Source organism: Heterocephalus glaber, unplaced genomic scaffold (assembly GCF_053883595.1).
Source record: "Heterocephalus glaber isolate CG9 unplaced genomic scaffold, H.glaber_assembly_v1.0 deba00001687, whole genome shotgun sequence".
NCBI lineage: Eukaryota > Metazoa > Chordata > Mammalia > Rodentia > Bathyergidae > Heterocephalus > Heterocephalus glaber.
Genome location: NW_028258412.1, coordinates 20,381,891 through 20,398,066, shown reverse-complemented (window position 1 = coordinate 20,398,066; position 16,176 = coordinate 20,381,891). Strand labels below are relative to the sequence as shown.

The window sequence follows — 16,176 nt, the reverse complement described above, 5'->3', positions numbered from 1 at the left end:
GTGGCTGTCCCAAAGGGATTAAAAGAAGCAAGACCTTTGGCAGCATACTAGATTGCTCATACAAGGGCCTACCTTTTAATAAAAATGGCCAATCTTCTTCCTCTTAACCTAGGAGAACTCCCAAGATTTTATAAAACAGAAGTAAACATAGACAACTCTGTACGAGGCAACAAAAAACAGTTTAAACTTTCCTCCTGTCTACCCTGTTTATGTCATCTGTCTTACTACTCCATCCTGAAGTCTGACAAACGTAAGGTACTTTTAAAAAAAGGGCCGGGGGGCTGGGGATTTACCTCAGTGGTTTCGCTGACTGCCCTGCAAGCGCAAGGACCCGAGTTCGATCCCTAGTACCAAAAAAAAAGGGTTGGGGGTGGTGGCAAATACCAATAACCCCACCACTCTGGAGGCTGAGCCACAAGGATCACCACAAGTTCAAGGTCAGCCGGGGCTACATAGTGAGTTCAAGGCTATCCTGAACTACACAGTGAGACCTTCTCTCAAAAAACCAAACTAAATAAAAAATAGCCAGGCATGGTAGTGCACACCTGTAATCCCAGCACTTGGAAGGCTGAAGCTGGAGAATCGCCTTGAGTTTGAGGCCAGCCTGGACTACACAATGAGTTTGAGCCCATCCTGGACTACTTAGTGAGATCCTGTCTCAAAAAAACAAATAAAAATAATGATGATGATAATTTTTAAAATGGCATGCCCATCATCAAACAAATACTCACAAAGTCAATAAATAACTGACCATTTACTAAACACACAAAGTGCTCTAAATCTAGAAGACAATGCAAGTATCTCCAAACAAGTTAAATCCCACAGTTTCACATCACCAACGGATCATATACAAATAGTATATATGAGCACATGAAAGATGCTCAACATCACCTGGCATGGTGGTACACACCTATAATTCCACCACTGAAGAGTCTGAGGTTGAAGGATTGCTACAAGTTCAAGGCCAGCCCAAACTAGAGTGAGATCTTGCCAGACCATGGCAAAAAAAAAACCCCCAAAACACTGCCAAGTATAATGGTACAAAAGAGAAGCCAGGCACAAAAGGCAGTTTGCTGTGATTCCATGACATTTTAGAAAAAACACTACAGTATACCCAGGTATAGTGGCACATGCCTGTAATCCCAGCCCTTGAGAGGCTGAGGATGGAGTATAGCCATGAGTTCGAGGCCATCCTGGGCTACACAGCGAGACCCTGTCTCAAAAACAAACAAAAGGGCCAGGGATTTAGCTCAGTGGTTTTGCCACCTGTTGCACAAGTCCAAGGACCTGAGTTTGATTCTCGGTACCAAAAAAAACAAACAAAAAAGGGCCGGGAATGTCGCTCAGTGGTGCTGCCACCTGCCTCTCGAAAGCACAAGGTCGTGAGTTTGATCCCCCATACAAAAAAAAAAAAAAAAAAAAAGGGGCTACAGTATAAGAACAAGAAATAAAACAGTGACTCCCTAGATTGGGAAAGAAGACTCACTGAAAAGTCACAAGGAATAGTAATACCTTGACTGTGGTGGTGGCTACATGACTATGTATGTTTATCAAAACTTAAGAACCGTAATAAGAGTGAATTTTATGTAAATTATACCTCGATAAACTTTTTGGGGGAGTTTTTATAGACAAAGTCTCCCTATGTAGTAGTGCAGGCTGATCTTGAATTTACTATGTAGGCCAGGCTGACCTCAAGCTCAAAATGATCCTCCTGCCTCAGCCTGAGTGCTAGGATTACACACGTGCACTATCACAACCAGCCTCAGTAAGCTAACATATAATCTACCACGAAAGTCTGTAGCAGTTTGAGCTTACTCATAGTGCATTACACAAAATCCCTTCTGTAAATCCATTTGTTCCTAAATTCAAAGTAGACACAAGGCTTTGAAACTTATAGGCCCAATAAACAAACCTTGTTGGACATCTCACCCCAAAAGACAACCTTCTCTTATTCTCCAATGTCACTGAAAACTGCTTACTCTCCATCCAATGGACTGTGACTGTGTAACAATGTGTGTGGGTCCTGATGAGCTTCAGCAGTTGCACTGTAACTGAATGTAGCCTTCTCCCAAATTCATACCATCTGCTAAAAATTGCCAAGCTTTTCCCATTTCATCCACTGATTCTCTTTATCTTCCACTGATCACTGAATAAACACAGTACTTTTGGTACTTTTGCTCATTCTTCAGAATTTGTCCTGTCTTAAACCACCTCTTTCCTACCACCTACAATTTTTAAAACTTTGCCATTTCTACCATAATTAAATGCTTTTGTTCTGACACACTGTCAATATCATTACTGCTGCAGTTGAATATGAGAGCTTAAAAAATAAAATTTAAACAGAGTACACCATGGAGATTTTAAAAACAGAGATGGTTAACTGTGAATTTGACCATCAACAGCAACAAAAAGTAATCTTGTTGGTGTTATCCCACTTCTGTTCTGGGGTGTAACTCTGCCCTTTCTCAGAGTTCACCCTAAGCCACTGGTGGCAAACCTATAGCATGCATGCTGTGGCGGGCTGTTTTCATCAACTGAAAGGTCTAAAAAGATTGCCATCACTGCCCTAAACCCAAGTGTCTAGCTGAATGAGCTGCTGCACTTATACGCAAGGCACTGTGCACTGAATCCCACATGAATGACACGTTCCAAAAGCTATGGGACAACTGAGGAAAAAGCATGTTTTCCAATGGTAAGATAGCATGCAAGAGAAGGTCTCTGTACCTGGTGTGTGAAAAAATGGTACCTGGCTGTACTGTTTTGCATTTCTTTTAGTATAAATAAAGTTAAACAGTATCCATTTGTTTAAAAAGAAAAAAAAAAAGAGACAATCTTTGGACTAAGCCTTTAAAGATTAGTTTAAAAGCTGGGCATGGTGGTGCACGTCTGTAATCCCAGTACTTGTGAAGCAGGAGGATTGCCTAGAGTTCAAGGCCAGCCTGGTCTACACAGTGAGACCTTGTCTCAACACCACCTCCCAAAAAAGACTAGCCTAAGAGGTCAAGATGAGCCACGCATGGTATAGTATGCTTGTAATTCCAGCACTCTCGTAGGCTGAAGCAGGAAGATCCCAAGTTCAAGTCCAACCTGGACAATTTAGCAAGACCCTGTCTTAAAATAAAAATTTTTTAAAGGGCTAGGAAGGTAGCTCAGTGTAAAGGCCCCAAGTGCTATCCCCAGCACTACCCACCCCTCAAAAAAAGATAAGATTGGCAGACTCTGTTGTACATTAAAGAATGAGTATTGTGCGCTCAATCTGTGGATAGACTTGATTGAAAAACTGAATAGTGTAGATTTCATTCCACCAGTGATGACAGCCACTAAAAGTTTCTCAATATAATCAGGACACAATGAAAGATGTTTTGAGCCAGGGATGGTGGCATACACCCATAATCCCAGCACTTGCGAAGCTGAGGCAGGAAGACTGCCTGGAGTTCAAGACCAGCCTGAACTACATAGCAAGACTGTGTCTCAAAAAACAAAACAAAACAAGATGTTTTGAGAAGATTCTTACGCCTACAGAGTCTGTAGATCAGCTTAGTAAGTGTCTGGACAAGGAGCAAACAATCAGAAAGTTTACTAAGAAACCAAACATATTACCAAAAAAAGTAGGGCTGGGGGTGTATACTTCAGTGGCAGAGCAGGTGCGAAACACTTGGTTCAATCCCAGTGCACACACAGAAAGGTAAAAAAAAGAAAAGAAAACTGAAAGTAGACCTGATTCTAATGCCAGGTTTGGGGCTTTGGCAAATAATCTGCTCGGCCTTAAATTTCCATACTTGTAGACAGAATCACAGAATGAGTAATAACAGACCACTAGACCCCTACCAACTTCAAATAAGCATGATTCTAATGAAAAGCCTACTATGTGCCAAGGATGAAATGTAAAGAGAACTCATTGCCTCACTTTTAAAGAATGTGTTCTTTACTAGACACAGAAACTGAGCTGAGAGCAACTTGCCTGTTCACTCATTCAAACATCCAACCACATAGTATGTCCCAAGCACAGTGCCAACAAACAGATACAGTAGTCAACCTAAAGAAGCTGCCCAAAAGCTTAGTTACTAAGCGGTGAGCCAAAATTCTAGTTTAGACTTTGGTTGCCAGATACAAAAAGTCCATTTACATTTGAATCGTAGCCTCACAAGCACAAGGTCCTGAGTTTGATCTCCCCTGCCCCTGGGGTGGGGTGGGGATTTGCATTCCAGATAGTAATTCTGATCCATAAAATTTGAGACACACTTATAATTTTTAAAAATATTCATTACAGATTTTTTTGGTGATGCTAGGGGCTAAACTCAGGGTCTTCAGTATGATAGGCAAGCACTCTATTATTAAGTTACATCTCCAGCTCCTACAAATCCAATTTTTTGGTACCGAGGCTTGAACTCAGGACCTGGCACTTGTGAGGCAGGCACAGCACCACTGAGCTAAATGCCCGGTGCTACAAATCCAAATTTAATTGAACATCCTGTATTTTTATTTGCTAAATCTGACAATCATACTCTAGATAAAACTTCAAAACAATTATGCAATTCTTTTACTGTATTTCCATCTCTAAAGCAGTAATTATTTACTACATCAATGAAAAATTACACTTTAAAAGTGTAAGTTTAAAACAATCCTTACCCTTAATAATGCATTACATTCTAACATTCTTTATTCTTTTTTCTAAAAATGCTTTGTCATGACCCACTAAAGTGATTTCACAATCTACTAAGGGGCTATTACCTGCAGTATAAAAAATAGTTCGAGATACAAAAAACAATTTAACTTTTACCTTATAAGTCACCATTAGAAGCACATTAATTAACTACATTGTGCTATAAAATAGTAATGCCCCTGGACCTTAGGCACAGAGCTATAAAATTATAGTCAAAACTCCCAAGATGATATATTTTTTGAGCTCTTCTATGTGTTTTTTATTTTATTTATTTTTATTTTTTTGGTACCGGGGCTGAACTCGGGTCCCTGTGCTTGCAAGGTAGGCGGCGAAACCACTGAGCTAAATCCCCAGCCCTTGTACGTGTTTAAACTTACCAGCCTCGTAACTATTATCCTATTATAGTTCTTGATTCTCTAAATTTTACCTTTCAACTTGCTGGCAATATAGAAATCATTTTTTAAAAATCTAAGTATAATCATGTGTAAAATATAAAGTAAATGATGGGCCAGGGATTTGGCTCATTGGCACCCGCGCCTGCCCTGCAAGCGCAAGGTCCTGAGTTCAATCCCCGGTACCAAAAAAATAAAATAAATAAAATTTTTTTAAAAGTAAATGAGCTCTGGGCCGGGGATTTAGCTCAGTGGTTTCACTGCCTGCTGCGCAAGCGCAAGGACCCAAGTTCAATCACCAGTACCCAAAAAAAAAAAAAAAAGTAAATGAGCTCTGAAAAAGGCTCTAAGAAGCCAGGTGTGGTGGCACATCCCTGTGATTCCCAGTACTCAGGAGGCTGAGGCAGGAGGATTGTCACTAGTTCGAAGCCAGCCTAAACTACACAGTGAGTTCAAGGACAGCCTGAACTACATAGCGAGACCCTGTCTCAAAAAACAAAACGAGAGAGAGAGACAACAAAACTGGGCACAGTGATGCCAGCACTCTGGGGAGGCTAAGGCAGGAGAACTCTCCAGCTTCCTGGCAATTCAACAATTTATCAAGACCCTTGTTTCAAAAATTTAAAAAGCACTGGGGATGTAGCTTTATGAGATAGTCCTGGGTTCAGTTCCCAGTACAAAAAAAAGGATTAATTTTAACTATTTACATCAATTACTGCTGAGACTATTTGACCACTGACAATACTACTGAATAAGTCTCGCAAGATAATACTTTGCAAACGACAACATACTACAGTTATAATATACTTAATAAAAAGAAGTCATATTCATTTATAATTACATCATAGACAAGCCTCATGCCATAAACTAAAAGACTCCATTAGAGAATGACATTCAATTCTATTCCCAAAATGTAGTTCTATGGCATGAAACTGTTATTTTACAGCCACCTGACTCAACTCCAAAACTTAAATTATAAGCAAACTACCTAAGAATCTTTAAAAAGTAGATCCCCGGTACCAAAAAAAAAAAGTAAAGAAAATTTTAAATTTTCACATAAATACAATCACAAAGAACTGTCAGTCAATAAAAGCCTAAGGTTAAACAGGTATGGCAAGTTTTCATAAACTCAGACCCGTAACAATGAATTCATAACTCAGATCCATAAATCATTAAAAATAATAATAAAACCAAGGATTTAAGACTTTAGGTTTTATTATATATTATACATACACACACAGAATTAAATATATCAAAAACAAAGAAAAGAAATAAGACCTCTTATTTTTTGCAAGCCAAACTCAAGGTTGCAAAAGATATCCTGAAGGGCAAGAACTGTCTGACTGTGTACTCTTTAAATCTACAGTAGAATCTTGTGTATATATTTGCCTGTGTGTATTTAAAGGGAGGGTGTAATAAAGTTCCTTAAATGTTACTTTGAGCAAGTAACCTAATCTCCTGAAGTTTAGGCATTTTCTCCCTTCTATTTTGTAAGATTTTTCTTCTATATTTTCATGCACTAAAATTCTATTATTTTAGGAAAAATACATAAATATCTTAAAATACAGGGCTGGGGATTTAGCTCAGTGGTACTGTGCCTGCTTTGTAACCGCAAGGTCCTGAGATTGATCCCCGGTACCATAAAAAAAAAAAAGCCAATACACACTACTGAATTCAAAACCATACATATGCCAGGTGTGCTGGCACATACCTGTAATCCCAGCTACTTTTCAGGCGAAGGCAGGAGGATCACCAATTCCAAGCTAAGCTGGGGAACTAAGGAAGACACTCAAAAATCTCTTTAAAAGGGCTTCCATGCAGTAGTTCAGTGGCAGAGCACTTGCCTACCACACAGAAAGTTCTGGGGTAAATCCCTAGTACTTCAAAAAACAAAAATAAAACAAAAGCATCATATCTCATTTTGCCATTATGTTTACAAATGCTCTAAAATCACATACATCAAACTAATAGTAAACCAGGAATGGTGGTACACACCTGTAGTCCCAGCACTCAGGAGGCTGAGACAGGAGGATTACTGAGTTCAAGGCCAGCCTGGACTGCCTAGAGAGACCTTGTTTCAAAAAATAAAAATAAATAAATGACAAACTCCAATAGTGGTCATCTCAAAAAAATTATATGGGCCTGGGATTTAGCTCAGTGGTTCCACCATCTGCCTTGCAGGCGGAAGGACCCAAGTTCGACTCCCGGTACAAAAAAAAAATTATACAGGGCCAGGGATTTAGCTCAGTGGTTCTGGTGCCTGCCTCAAAAGCGCAAGGTCCCAAGTACGATCCCTGGTACAAAAAAGAAAAAAAAAATTACACATTATTTTAATTCTTAAGGAATTTTTTATCTCTCTGCAGTATTTTTTTTTTCTACAAAGAGTAGTTAAACTTCTTTTTTTTTTTTTTTGGTGCTGGGAATCGAACTCAGATCCTTCTGCTTGCACAGCAGGCGGCGAAACCAGCGAGCCAAATCCCCGGCCCTTAAACTTCTTATTCTAGCTAGGAATGGAGGCATACTTGTAATTCCAGAACTCTGGTACACTGAGGCAAAAAGACCACAATTTCCAAGCACAGCCTTAAGAGACTTAGCAAGATCCTATCTCAAAAAGTAAAAAAAAAAAAGCCAGGCGTGGTAACACAAGCCTGTAATCCCAGCACTTGGGAGCCTAAGGCAGGAGGATCGCCATAAATTTGAGGCCAGCCTGGGCTGCATAGTGAGTTCAAGGCCAGCCTGAACTACAAAGCAACACCCTGTCTCAAAACAAGAAGTAAAAAATGGTCTGAAGACATAGCTCAGTGCAAAAGCCCTGAGTTGAATCTCCAGTACCACTAAAATAAGCAAATACCTCTTACTCAGGACTAGGGATGTAGCTCAGTGTACTTAGGCAAGTACTTACTTGCCTAGGAAGCCTTGAGTTGGATGGCTTTTGTTCAACATTCAACATTATTTCCAATCATAAGTAACGCTAATAAAGCTGGATTCAAAAGTATCTACAGTATATATTCTAGATTTAAATGTTACAATTTAAAGACTTCATACTAGCTTCATACGCACAGATGAGTAAGTTTTCTGAGAAAAACATCCCTACTTTTGAAGTGTCCAACAGCTAAGGCAAAAGGACCTTAAGGAAAAAAAAAACTTGTACTTCTAGTGATACTTGCTAAGTGGACAACAGTGGTAACCTCTTAAAACCTTAGTATGATTAAGTCATAGATGATCCACATTATGCTTTCAAAAAACCCAAATACTTTCAGCTAAAAGCAGGTAAGCTTGCTAATAAACTCTACTTATATTTCCACAGACACTGTCACATATGAATTAGGTACCACTCAGTTCAACTCTTTATACAATATCAAACTAGTATTACTATCTAGACAAAATAGAAAATTACAATCCTAGGAAGAAAACTAAAACCTTAAAATTTTTTTCAAGGTAAAATACACACACACACGCACACGGCTCTGGTTAGTTCTAACACAGCTGTAGCTATTTAGGACAAAAAAAAAAAATCAGATCCTCCTTTAAGTCGAAACATATGGCTATTAAATAGCTATGATATGAGTTAATATCCCCTGTGTAAAATTGTAACTAATTAGAGAGAAACAAAAAATACAAGTTTACATTTAACCAAAATAGGAACACCATGTCTGATCCCATAAATGTTTTCACTATGTTTCAGAGTACAAAATCTCTAAGCAACTACAGGATGTCTTTTTTGACAAACATAGAGAATCGTTAATTATAGGCTTTGACCCAACTTTTTTTTCTTTCTTTCTTTCCAGATGGAGTCCTCCTCTGTAGCCCAGGCTGGCCTCAAACTTCACTTCTCTAGTAAGAGCCTCCACAGTGCTAGGATTACAGGATGTATTTTCTCACGGTACTTAGAATGAAGACAAAACTAGAAGCCGGGGATTTAAAATGCTCAGTGGTTCCACCGCCTGCCTTCAAACCACAAGGTCCCAAGTTCGATCCCTGGTATGGGGGGGGGGGGGGGCTTTCAAGACAAAACTAGGTAAAATAAATAACCCAAAAACAAAAGCCAAGGGCTGTGGATTTAGCTCAATGGCACTGAGCCTGACTGGCAAGCACAATGTCCTGAGTTTGATTCCTGCTGCCCCCCAAAAAAGGCAAAAGCATGGCTCTTTCATTAACTGACATCTAACAGTTTACCACTAATGGCCTAAATGTCAATTAACTTTCCTGGTCTAACTTTAAATTTAGTACTAACCAAATGCATTATTAGCAGTGTGTGGTGGCACATGCCAAAGAATTTGTAGGCTGAGGCAGGATATCACCAGTCTAAGGCCCGACTGGACTGCACATTAAGACCGGGTCTTCCTTGAAAGCACAAGGTCCTGAGTTCTATCCCTAGTACAAAAGAAAAAAAAAAAAGACCCTGTCTTTCTGTAATCCCAGCACTCAGGAGAATGAAGCAGGAGGATCGCCACAAGTCCGAGGTCATCCTAGGCTAGGCTATGCAGTGAATTCAAGGTCAGCCTGAACTACATAACAAGACCCTGTTTCAAAAAAGAAGTTATTAACACCCACACAAAAGAATGATTTAACAAAGGATTGTGCAGTTTAAACCTTATAAATTACAAATGAGGCCATGATTAATTAATCTAGATTAAAAAGGCAATGGAAAAATACTTGACTCTTCCTCAAATCTTTGCTCAATTGCTACCTCTTCAATACTTCCTCTAATCCACTTAAAAAAGCAACCCAGAAGGATCACCATGTGCTGGAGGCCAGGCTAGGCTACATGGCCAGATACTGTCTCAAAAATGCCCATTCCCCTTCCCAAGCTCCCTATACAGTTTTATCTAACATTTTACACAGGCTACCGACTTAATGTCTTATTGTCTGCCTATCAGAATGTAAACTCCCACAGAGCAACCATCTTTGTTTTATTCATAAATATATCCCATGACCTACACCTGCCTTATACACAGAGGTTCAATAAATTTGTGTTGAATGTAGACGTGTCATACCCTTTTATAAGGTTTTTTTGGGGGGGGCGGGTACTAGGGATCGAACTCTCCTTCCACTTTCGAGGCAGGCAGCAGGAACCTCTGAGTTAAATCCCCAACCCCTTATAAGGTATTTTAATGAGAATGTCTCACTGCTATTGGGGGGGTGAAACGGGGTCTCATTGTGTAGTTCAGGCAGGCCTTGGACTCACTATGTAGCTCAGGCTGGTCTTGACTTGAGTCCATCCTCCTGCCTTAGCCTCCTGAGAAATCCCAGTTCTGAGGAAGCTGAAGCAGGAGGACCACAAGTTTCAAGGCTAGCCTTGGCAATTTAAGGAGAGCTTGTATAAAAATTTTTAAAGGGAGGGGGGATGCCAGGTGTGGTGGTGCACACCTGTAATCCCAGCACTCAGGAGGCTGAGGCAGGATGATTGCCGTTAAGTTCAAGGCCAACCTGGACTACATAGCAAGACCCTGTCTCAAAAAAGGGAGAGATGTGGCTAGAGCACCTCTGAGTTCAATCCCCCAATAGCACTGAATCCTGTATCCAAAGAAATATGTGTATTAATGTATTAGAGTCAAGAATAAGATAATTACATTGTAAACCCATTATTGCAAAAAATAGGGAAGGGGCCAGGAATAGTTGTATTGTACATGCTTGTAATCCTAGCGCTTAAGAGGCTGAGGCAGGGGGTTTATGAATTCAAGGTCAGCCTGAGCTATACATGGTAAGTTCAAGGCCAGTCTGGACTATATGGTAGACTTTGTATTAAAAAAAAAAAAAAAAAGCCACAGAGAAGGAACTATAAAAGGGAGAGAGATGAATTAACCAATGATAATTCCTAAAAAAAAACGAATGTATGAAATTGTAAAAATTCCCAGAAATACGTTGGTCATAGGCTAATAGCTAATAACACTTAGATGAAAGAGGAGGGTTAAGAACAAAAGGCCGAAAAATGTTAGAGCCATTCCCCTCAGCAAAATAGATGAACTATGTTTCTTCATTAGCAATATTGATTAGAGGTTTCAAAGCATCTTCACATACATTCTCACTAAATCCTCATAAAAGCCAAACTCAAACTCATATAAATCAGATAACCAGCAAAAGTAAGTATGTATGCATTTGACAGTAAGTTCAACTTTTCCTTTGAAAAATCCCGGCAACATCTGACAAGCTACAAAGCAACTATTCTATGAAGAGCTACTTTCTTGGCCTTGAAAACTGTGAGGTCTTCTGAAGAATAGGGCACAGCGAGCAAGAGCCATAAAAACCCTGAAGCCCTTTGACCTAGTAAAACCACTCCTGGGAACTTTCGCTCAGGAAATAATGACACTGAAGCAAAAAGCTATTATTATAAAGATTTCCACTGAAGTAACTGTGTAAAGGTAAAAAAAGTGGACATGCAAATTTCAACAACAGTTAAGCAGAAACTTCACTTAGTAGATCAGTCATGATTCATTAAAAAATTGAATTCATACTACAATGCTAAGAGGAAGATAGCTAACCACATACAATATATACCCATCTCCACAACTACATAAAAACAAGAAAGTAAGTGGGGATTTAGCTCAGTGGTTCTGCCGCCTGCCTTACAAGCGCAAGGTCCTAAGTTCGATCCCAGGAACCAAAAAAAAAAAAAAGAGAGAAAGTAAAAAGGAAAAATAAGAATAGGGCTATGGGGCCAGGATTTAGCTCAGTGGCACCGCACCTGCCTTGCAAGTTCCTGGGTTTGATCCCCAGTACCAAAAAAAATAGGACTATGGTAAAATTACATTCAAAATTTAAGAATGTGATCACATTCTTCCTAAAATAAAATAGCCACCTTCAGATGTATATGATAAAAACTGAGTAAGCCACTTTTGAAACAAATCTATAGACAAAAACCAAGTCAGATATGCAGTTATTTAAAGCAAACATGAATTTCACAATTTCCAAGAATATTCTACCTCAAACATGTCAAAACCAGTACACCTCTTTTTTCACCCTTACTTCCAGAATCATATTGTAATTGTTAAAAACAAAGAACAAGTGAGGAACATTTCAGTTGTAATGGATTTACAAAGAACCCAGTGAAGTGACTAAAAATTGAAGCAATTCTACAACCAAAGAGTTGTACAGTAAAACTTTACATCCTATGAATCATTAAACAAAACTTCATTAAAAAGAGTAAGAGCTCCGGGACCTGAGATTTAGCTCAGTGCTTCCACTGCTTGCCTCGAAAGCGCAAGGACCCAAGTTCGATCCCCAGGACCACAAAAAAAAAAAAAAAAAAAGGTGTTTAAAGGTCTAGAGACACCTTCGTTGTAAAAAGCATAAGAGCTCCACTTTATGCTCAAGTAAAACAATTTAAAGGAAGAATGGAAATTAACCTTTAGTATTTGTGAAGCATCAAGTAACAGACTTTTAGCACTAAAACATCCCGAATATCTTTGACCATTCAACCTACTCTGGAGCAAGTTCTTTGTTATAATCTAATTTTTCGGCCTAAAAAGAAAATAATTTTTCAATTATTGGAACAAGTTGAATATTTCGGCCAGATTTCCTGATACTTGAAAAAAACCGAACGTACCCTTTTCTACGAAAATTATATTAAAAAAATTTTTTTCTCACTAAACACCACTGAAAACGGGAAACAAGCTACAGAATGATGTAACTTGGTTGTACATGGACTGAGCTGGGAAAATGATCACTTCAAAAGAACTAGCTGGACTAAGTAGTATTCGGAGTGCTTACAAGGTGAAACCGGGAGCTGGGGGGTTATAAGTCAAAGCGAGGAAGTTACCAACAGCAGAATTCCTCAAAACCCAGCTCTGACTCATCTTGACAGGTAGCTACTTATGCTGTACGTGAAAATTCTTTGGAAATGGACTGCTGAAAACGCGTTTTCAAAAAGAAAACTCAGCGCATGAAATATCCCCGTTCCACCACGGGAAGCCCTGGCTGTCTATTTAAGGAGGTCGCTGGTCATTGGCCCTGCCAACCAAGCCTCAGCCTGAGAGGAACAGCAGTGCCCGCAACACGGATGGACAGGGGCATAGGAGAAATGGACTTGCGTGCCCTTGGTAAGCTCCGGTAACACTCCCCCAGTTAAGGACACCGGCCACAATGGAATGGAGTCTATTGGCAGTTGCTTCTCCGACTGAATACTAAGCATTTTCTTAGTTCATGAAATACGAACTGACAGCCACCCCGACCCCACCCCCACCGGCCTTCCCGCACAAACACACCCTCCGGAGTCAAACCCTTTTAGCTAGGACTACACCGAGCCTCCAGCTTCCCCCACAAACTGGGTCAGGAGAAGGGGAGAAGGGGCGAGTACGCAAGTAAACACCCGCGTTCCTGCCTTCGGGAAGCCCACCGTGTCCTCTGCTGCAATTCCTATCCCCTAGGAATTTCAGAAATTGGGGCGGGGGTTAGGGAAAAATGCGCAGCAAGCGTGCCCGCTGCCTGCCGCCACCACCCCCGCCGCCCCCATCTCCCAAGTCCGGCCATTGCCCACCGCTACCCAAAGGCGTCTTCTCCGCGGCCTAGGAACGGCAATGCGGATCCGGCCACCACCCGCGTGCCGGGGACCTGGCGGGGAAGGAAGGAGGCGGCGAGGGGGCCAGGCACTCCCCACTCCGTGCCCAGGTGGGGGAGGGCGGAACGCTGCAGGAGACTGCACCGGACCCGGCGTTCCACGCGAGTTCTGGAGCCCTAGCCACGCCGCCGCCGCCTCAGGGTTAAAGAGAAGGGGGTTCGGGAGGCCACTGCCCACCCACCTCACCCGGTCTTTTCATCTTCTCCATGGCAGGGAGTGCGGGGTGGCAGAGCACGCGGGACGAACACTAACGACTTCAGAAGAGCCCTTCACCAGGGACACTGTCTTAACTCTGTCGTCCCCCGCCCCCCGACATTCCCCAACCCGGAAATCAGCATGTTTCAGCAGAGCAGACCAAAGCCTTAAAAACCCTTCCAACATTAGATCTAAGCTGGAGGTGGGGATCATCTCCCCATATGGGACGGGGAAGGCTTAAAGAGGGTGAAACAGTGACTGACAACTGCTGAAACTCGTGAATCCCTTGCACACACTTAGACCGGGGGGGGGGGGGGGCTGCCCGGTCCCTCCATCTTGACCGTTTGGGGAAGGGGGAGGGGATGTTGCATGCAGGAGGATGGACATGGCCTGACAATCCCAGAAGAATCCTGCAGCGCCCCGAGCCCAGTCCACCCCGAGCTTCAGACCCTAAAGGGGACCCCTGGCCCACCCCCACCCCCCAGCCGGCCGGCCGCGGGGCGGGAACGGTGGCGTGGGACGCGGGGGAGGGGACGCGAGGGCCCGACTCGTCCAGGCCCGCAGCGGAGGGGGCTGGGACACCGACACCCACCTGCCCAGGCCAGGCCGCCCGCCGCCTGCGCCCGCCGCGGCCGCCGAGGAGGAGGAGGAGGAAGAGGAGGAGGAGGAGGAAGCCGCGGCCGAGGACGACGAGACTGAGGACGGTGACGGCGCAGCGGCGGGCGATGTGAGAAGGCCGCCGCCGGGCTTGCGGACACTGGCAGCCGCGGGCGGCTGCTGCTGCTGGGGCTTCAGCGACATGGTGAGGGGCCCATACACCGGCTCGCACGCCGGGCGGGGACAGCCGAGAGCCGGGCGCGCCGAGGAGACGCCGGAGCGCGGCAGGGACGCACGGGCGCCGAGCGAGGAGGCGCGCAGTAGCGCGGCTGGGGGGGCGGCCGGGCTGGCGACGGGTAGAAGGAGGAGGACGAAGGGGCGGGGAGGCCCGCCGAGACCGAGGAGCTGCTGGGAGCCGGGCCGGGACTCACTGCCGCTGTTGCCGTTGCTACCAAAACAGTTTAAGGCGGAGGGAGGCGAGCGCTGCGCGGAGGGCGGGGGGCCGGGGCCGGGGCCGGGCGGGGGAGGGGCGGCGGAGGGATACGCGCCCGGCTCCGCGCCGCCGCCCCTCCCGCCGCGCCGCGCCGTCCGCGAGAGCGAGCGTCGCCCGGGCCACCTGGCTGCGGCGCGGCGGCGAGGCTCGAGAGCCGTGGCGGGGCTCCGAGGAGCTGTGGCCTCCGAGCGCATCGGGGGCCTGGCTCACCGAAGCGCCAGGCGGCGGTGCCGGGTGGGCGCGGAGGTGCGGGAGGGGGGGGGACTCTTTACCGGAAGTCGGAAGGGTCGGGCGGAAGCAGAACGTGAGGCGGCCCGAGAGGGACACGTGAGGAGCGGGCGCCGCGCTGGGCCGCGTTCGCGGGGTCGGATGAGTGCCCGGCTGCCGGCCTTGCCGGCATCCGCTCTCCGCCCTCTTTGAGGCGGGTCTGCCCTTCGGAGAGGGCGTGTCGGTCTTTGCTTTCGGGGCCTGCCTAGCCCAGAGGACTCGACGGAAGCGTTTCTTCCCCCGGGATGTTTCTTCAGCGTCCTCGGGCTCGCGGGATTACCTGTCTTGGCCCCACCTGATAGAACCTAGAAAATGGACTGCGAGTGCCTTCGGGGCGGAGACTGTGTCTTGCAACGTGTAAATCACCTAGAACCCTGCCAGGCTCAAGGAACACAGCATCCCGTGGTTTTGTGTCCCAAGGCCTGGCACACAGTAGGCCTTTTAAAGTGTCCCCGGCTGTCCCCGAAGGCAGGCCCTGCTTGCTGTCCCTGAAACAGGAGTGAGCCACGTCCTGGAGCTTCTGCCACGTGGTTAACTTTTCCCCCACTTTTTCCACCCGGGCCGCACAATAACCCGAAAACTCTTGCGTATCTGACCTTCATTTGAACCCATTTTCCCACCCTTGAACTTCTTTTTCCTCATTCATGAGACTCAAAAGGAAATGTATGTGATTGGTAGAGCTATGGATAATGGGGATCTCCCCTGGTAAAGACTAAACAGATCGCCCAAGAATGTGAACTTTAGACCTTGACCCCTTGGAAGTTTTACTTTAATTTAGGGAGCCAGCACAGTAGTCCGATTTTTAAGTATGTTGCAATTAAACTGGAAGGAAGTAGGTAACTTTTTTTAGGCTGAATCAAATTTTTAAAAAGCGAAGCTATTTCAGGAATAGTAGGGGGGAAAGCACCAAAATCCCCCACAATCTGCTAGAATTGTCCAGATAAAGGTAGAGACCTAGAAAAACTTGCAGAATGATGAAACCAGGTCTCTCTAGTAGCCTAATTGAACTTAA

The 16,176-nt window shown here is 44.0% G+C and overlaps 1 protein-coding gene across 18 annotated transcripts in view; it reads right to left on the bottom strand.

Annotated features, from left to right (window-relative positions):
- Nucleotides 1-14,943, bottom strand: part of Atxn2 (ataxin 2) — a 120,703-nt gene extending 105,760 nt beyond the window's left edge. For all 18 annotated transcript variants that reach the window (XM_087198370.1, XM_087198371.1, XM_087198378.1 and 15 more), the window contains exon 1: nt 14,400-14,943. In XM_087198370.1, coding sequence (XP_087054496.1) covers nt 14,400-14,608 — 209 coding nt within the window. In that variant the 5' untranslated portion in view covers nt 14,609-14,943. The remainder of the gene's footprint in view (nt 1-14,399) is intronic.
- Nucleotides 14,944-16,176: the final 1,233 nt, after the last annotated feature.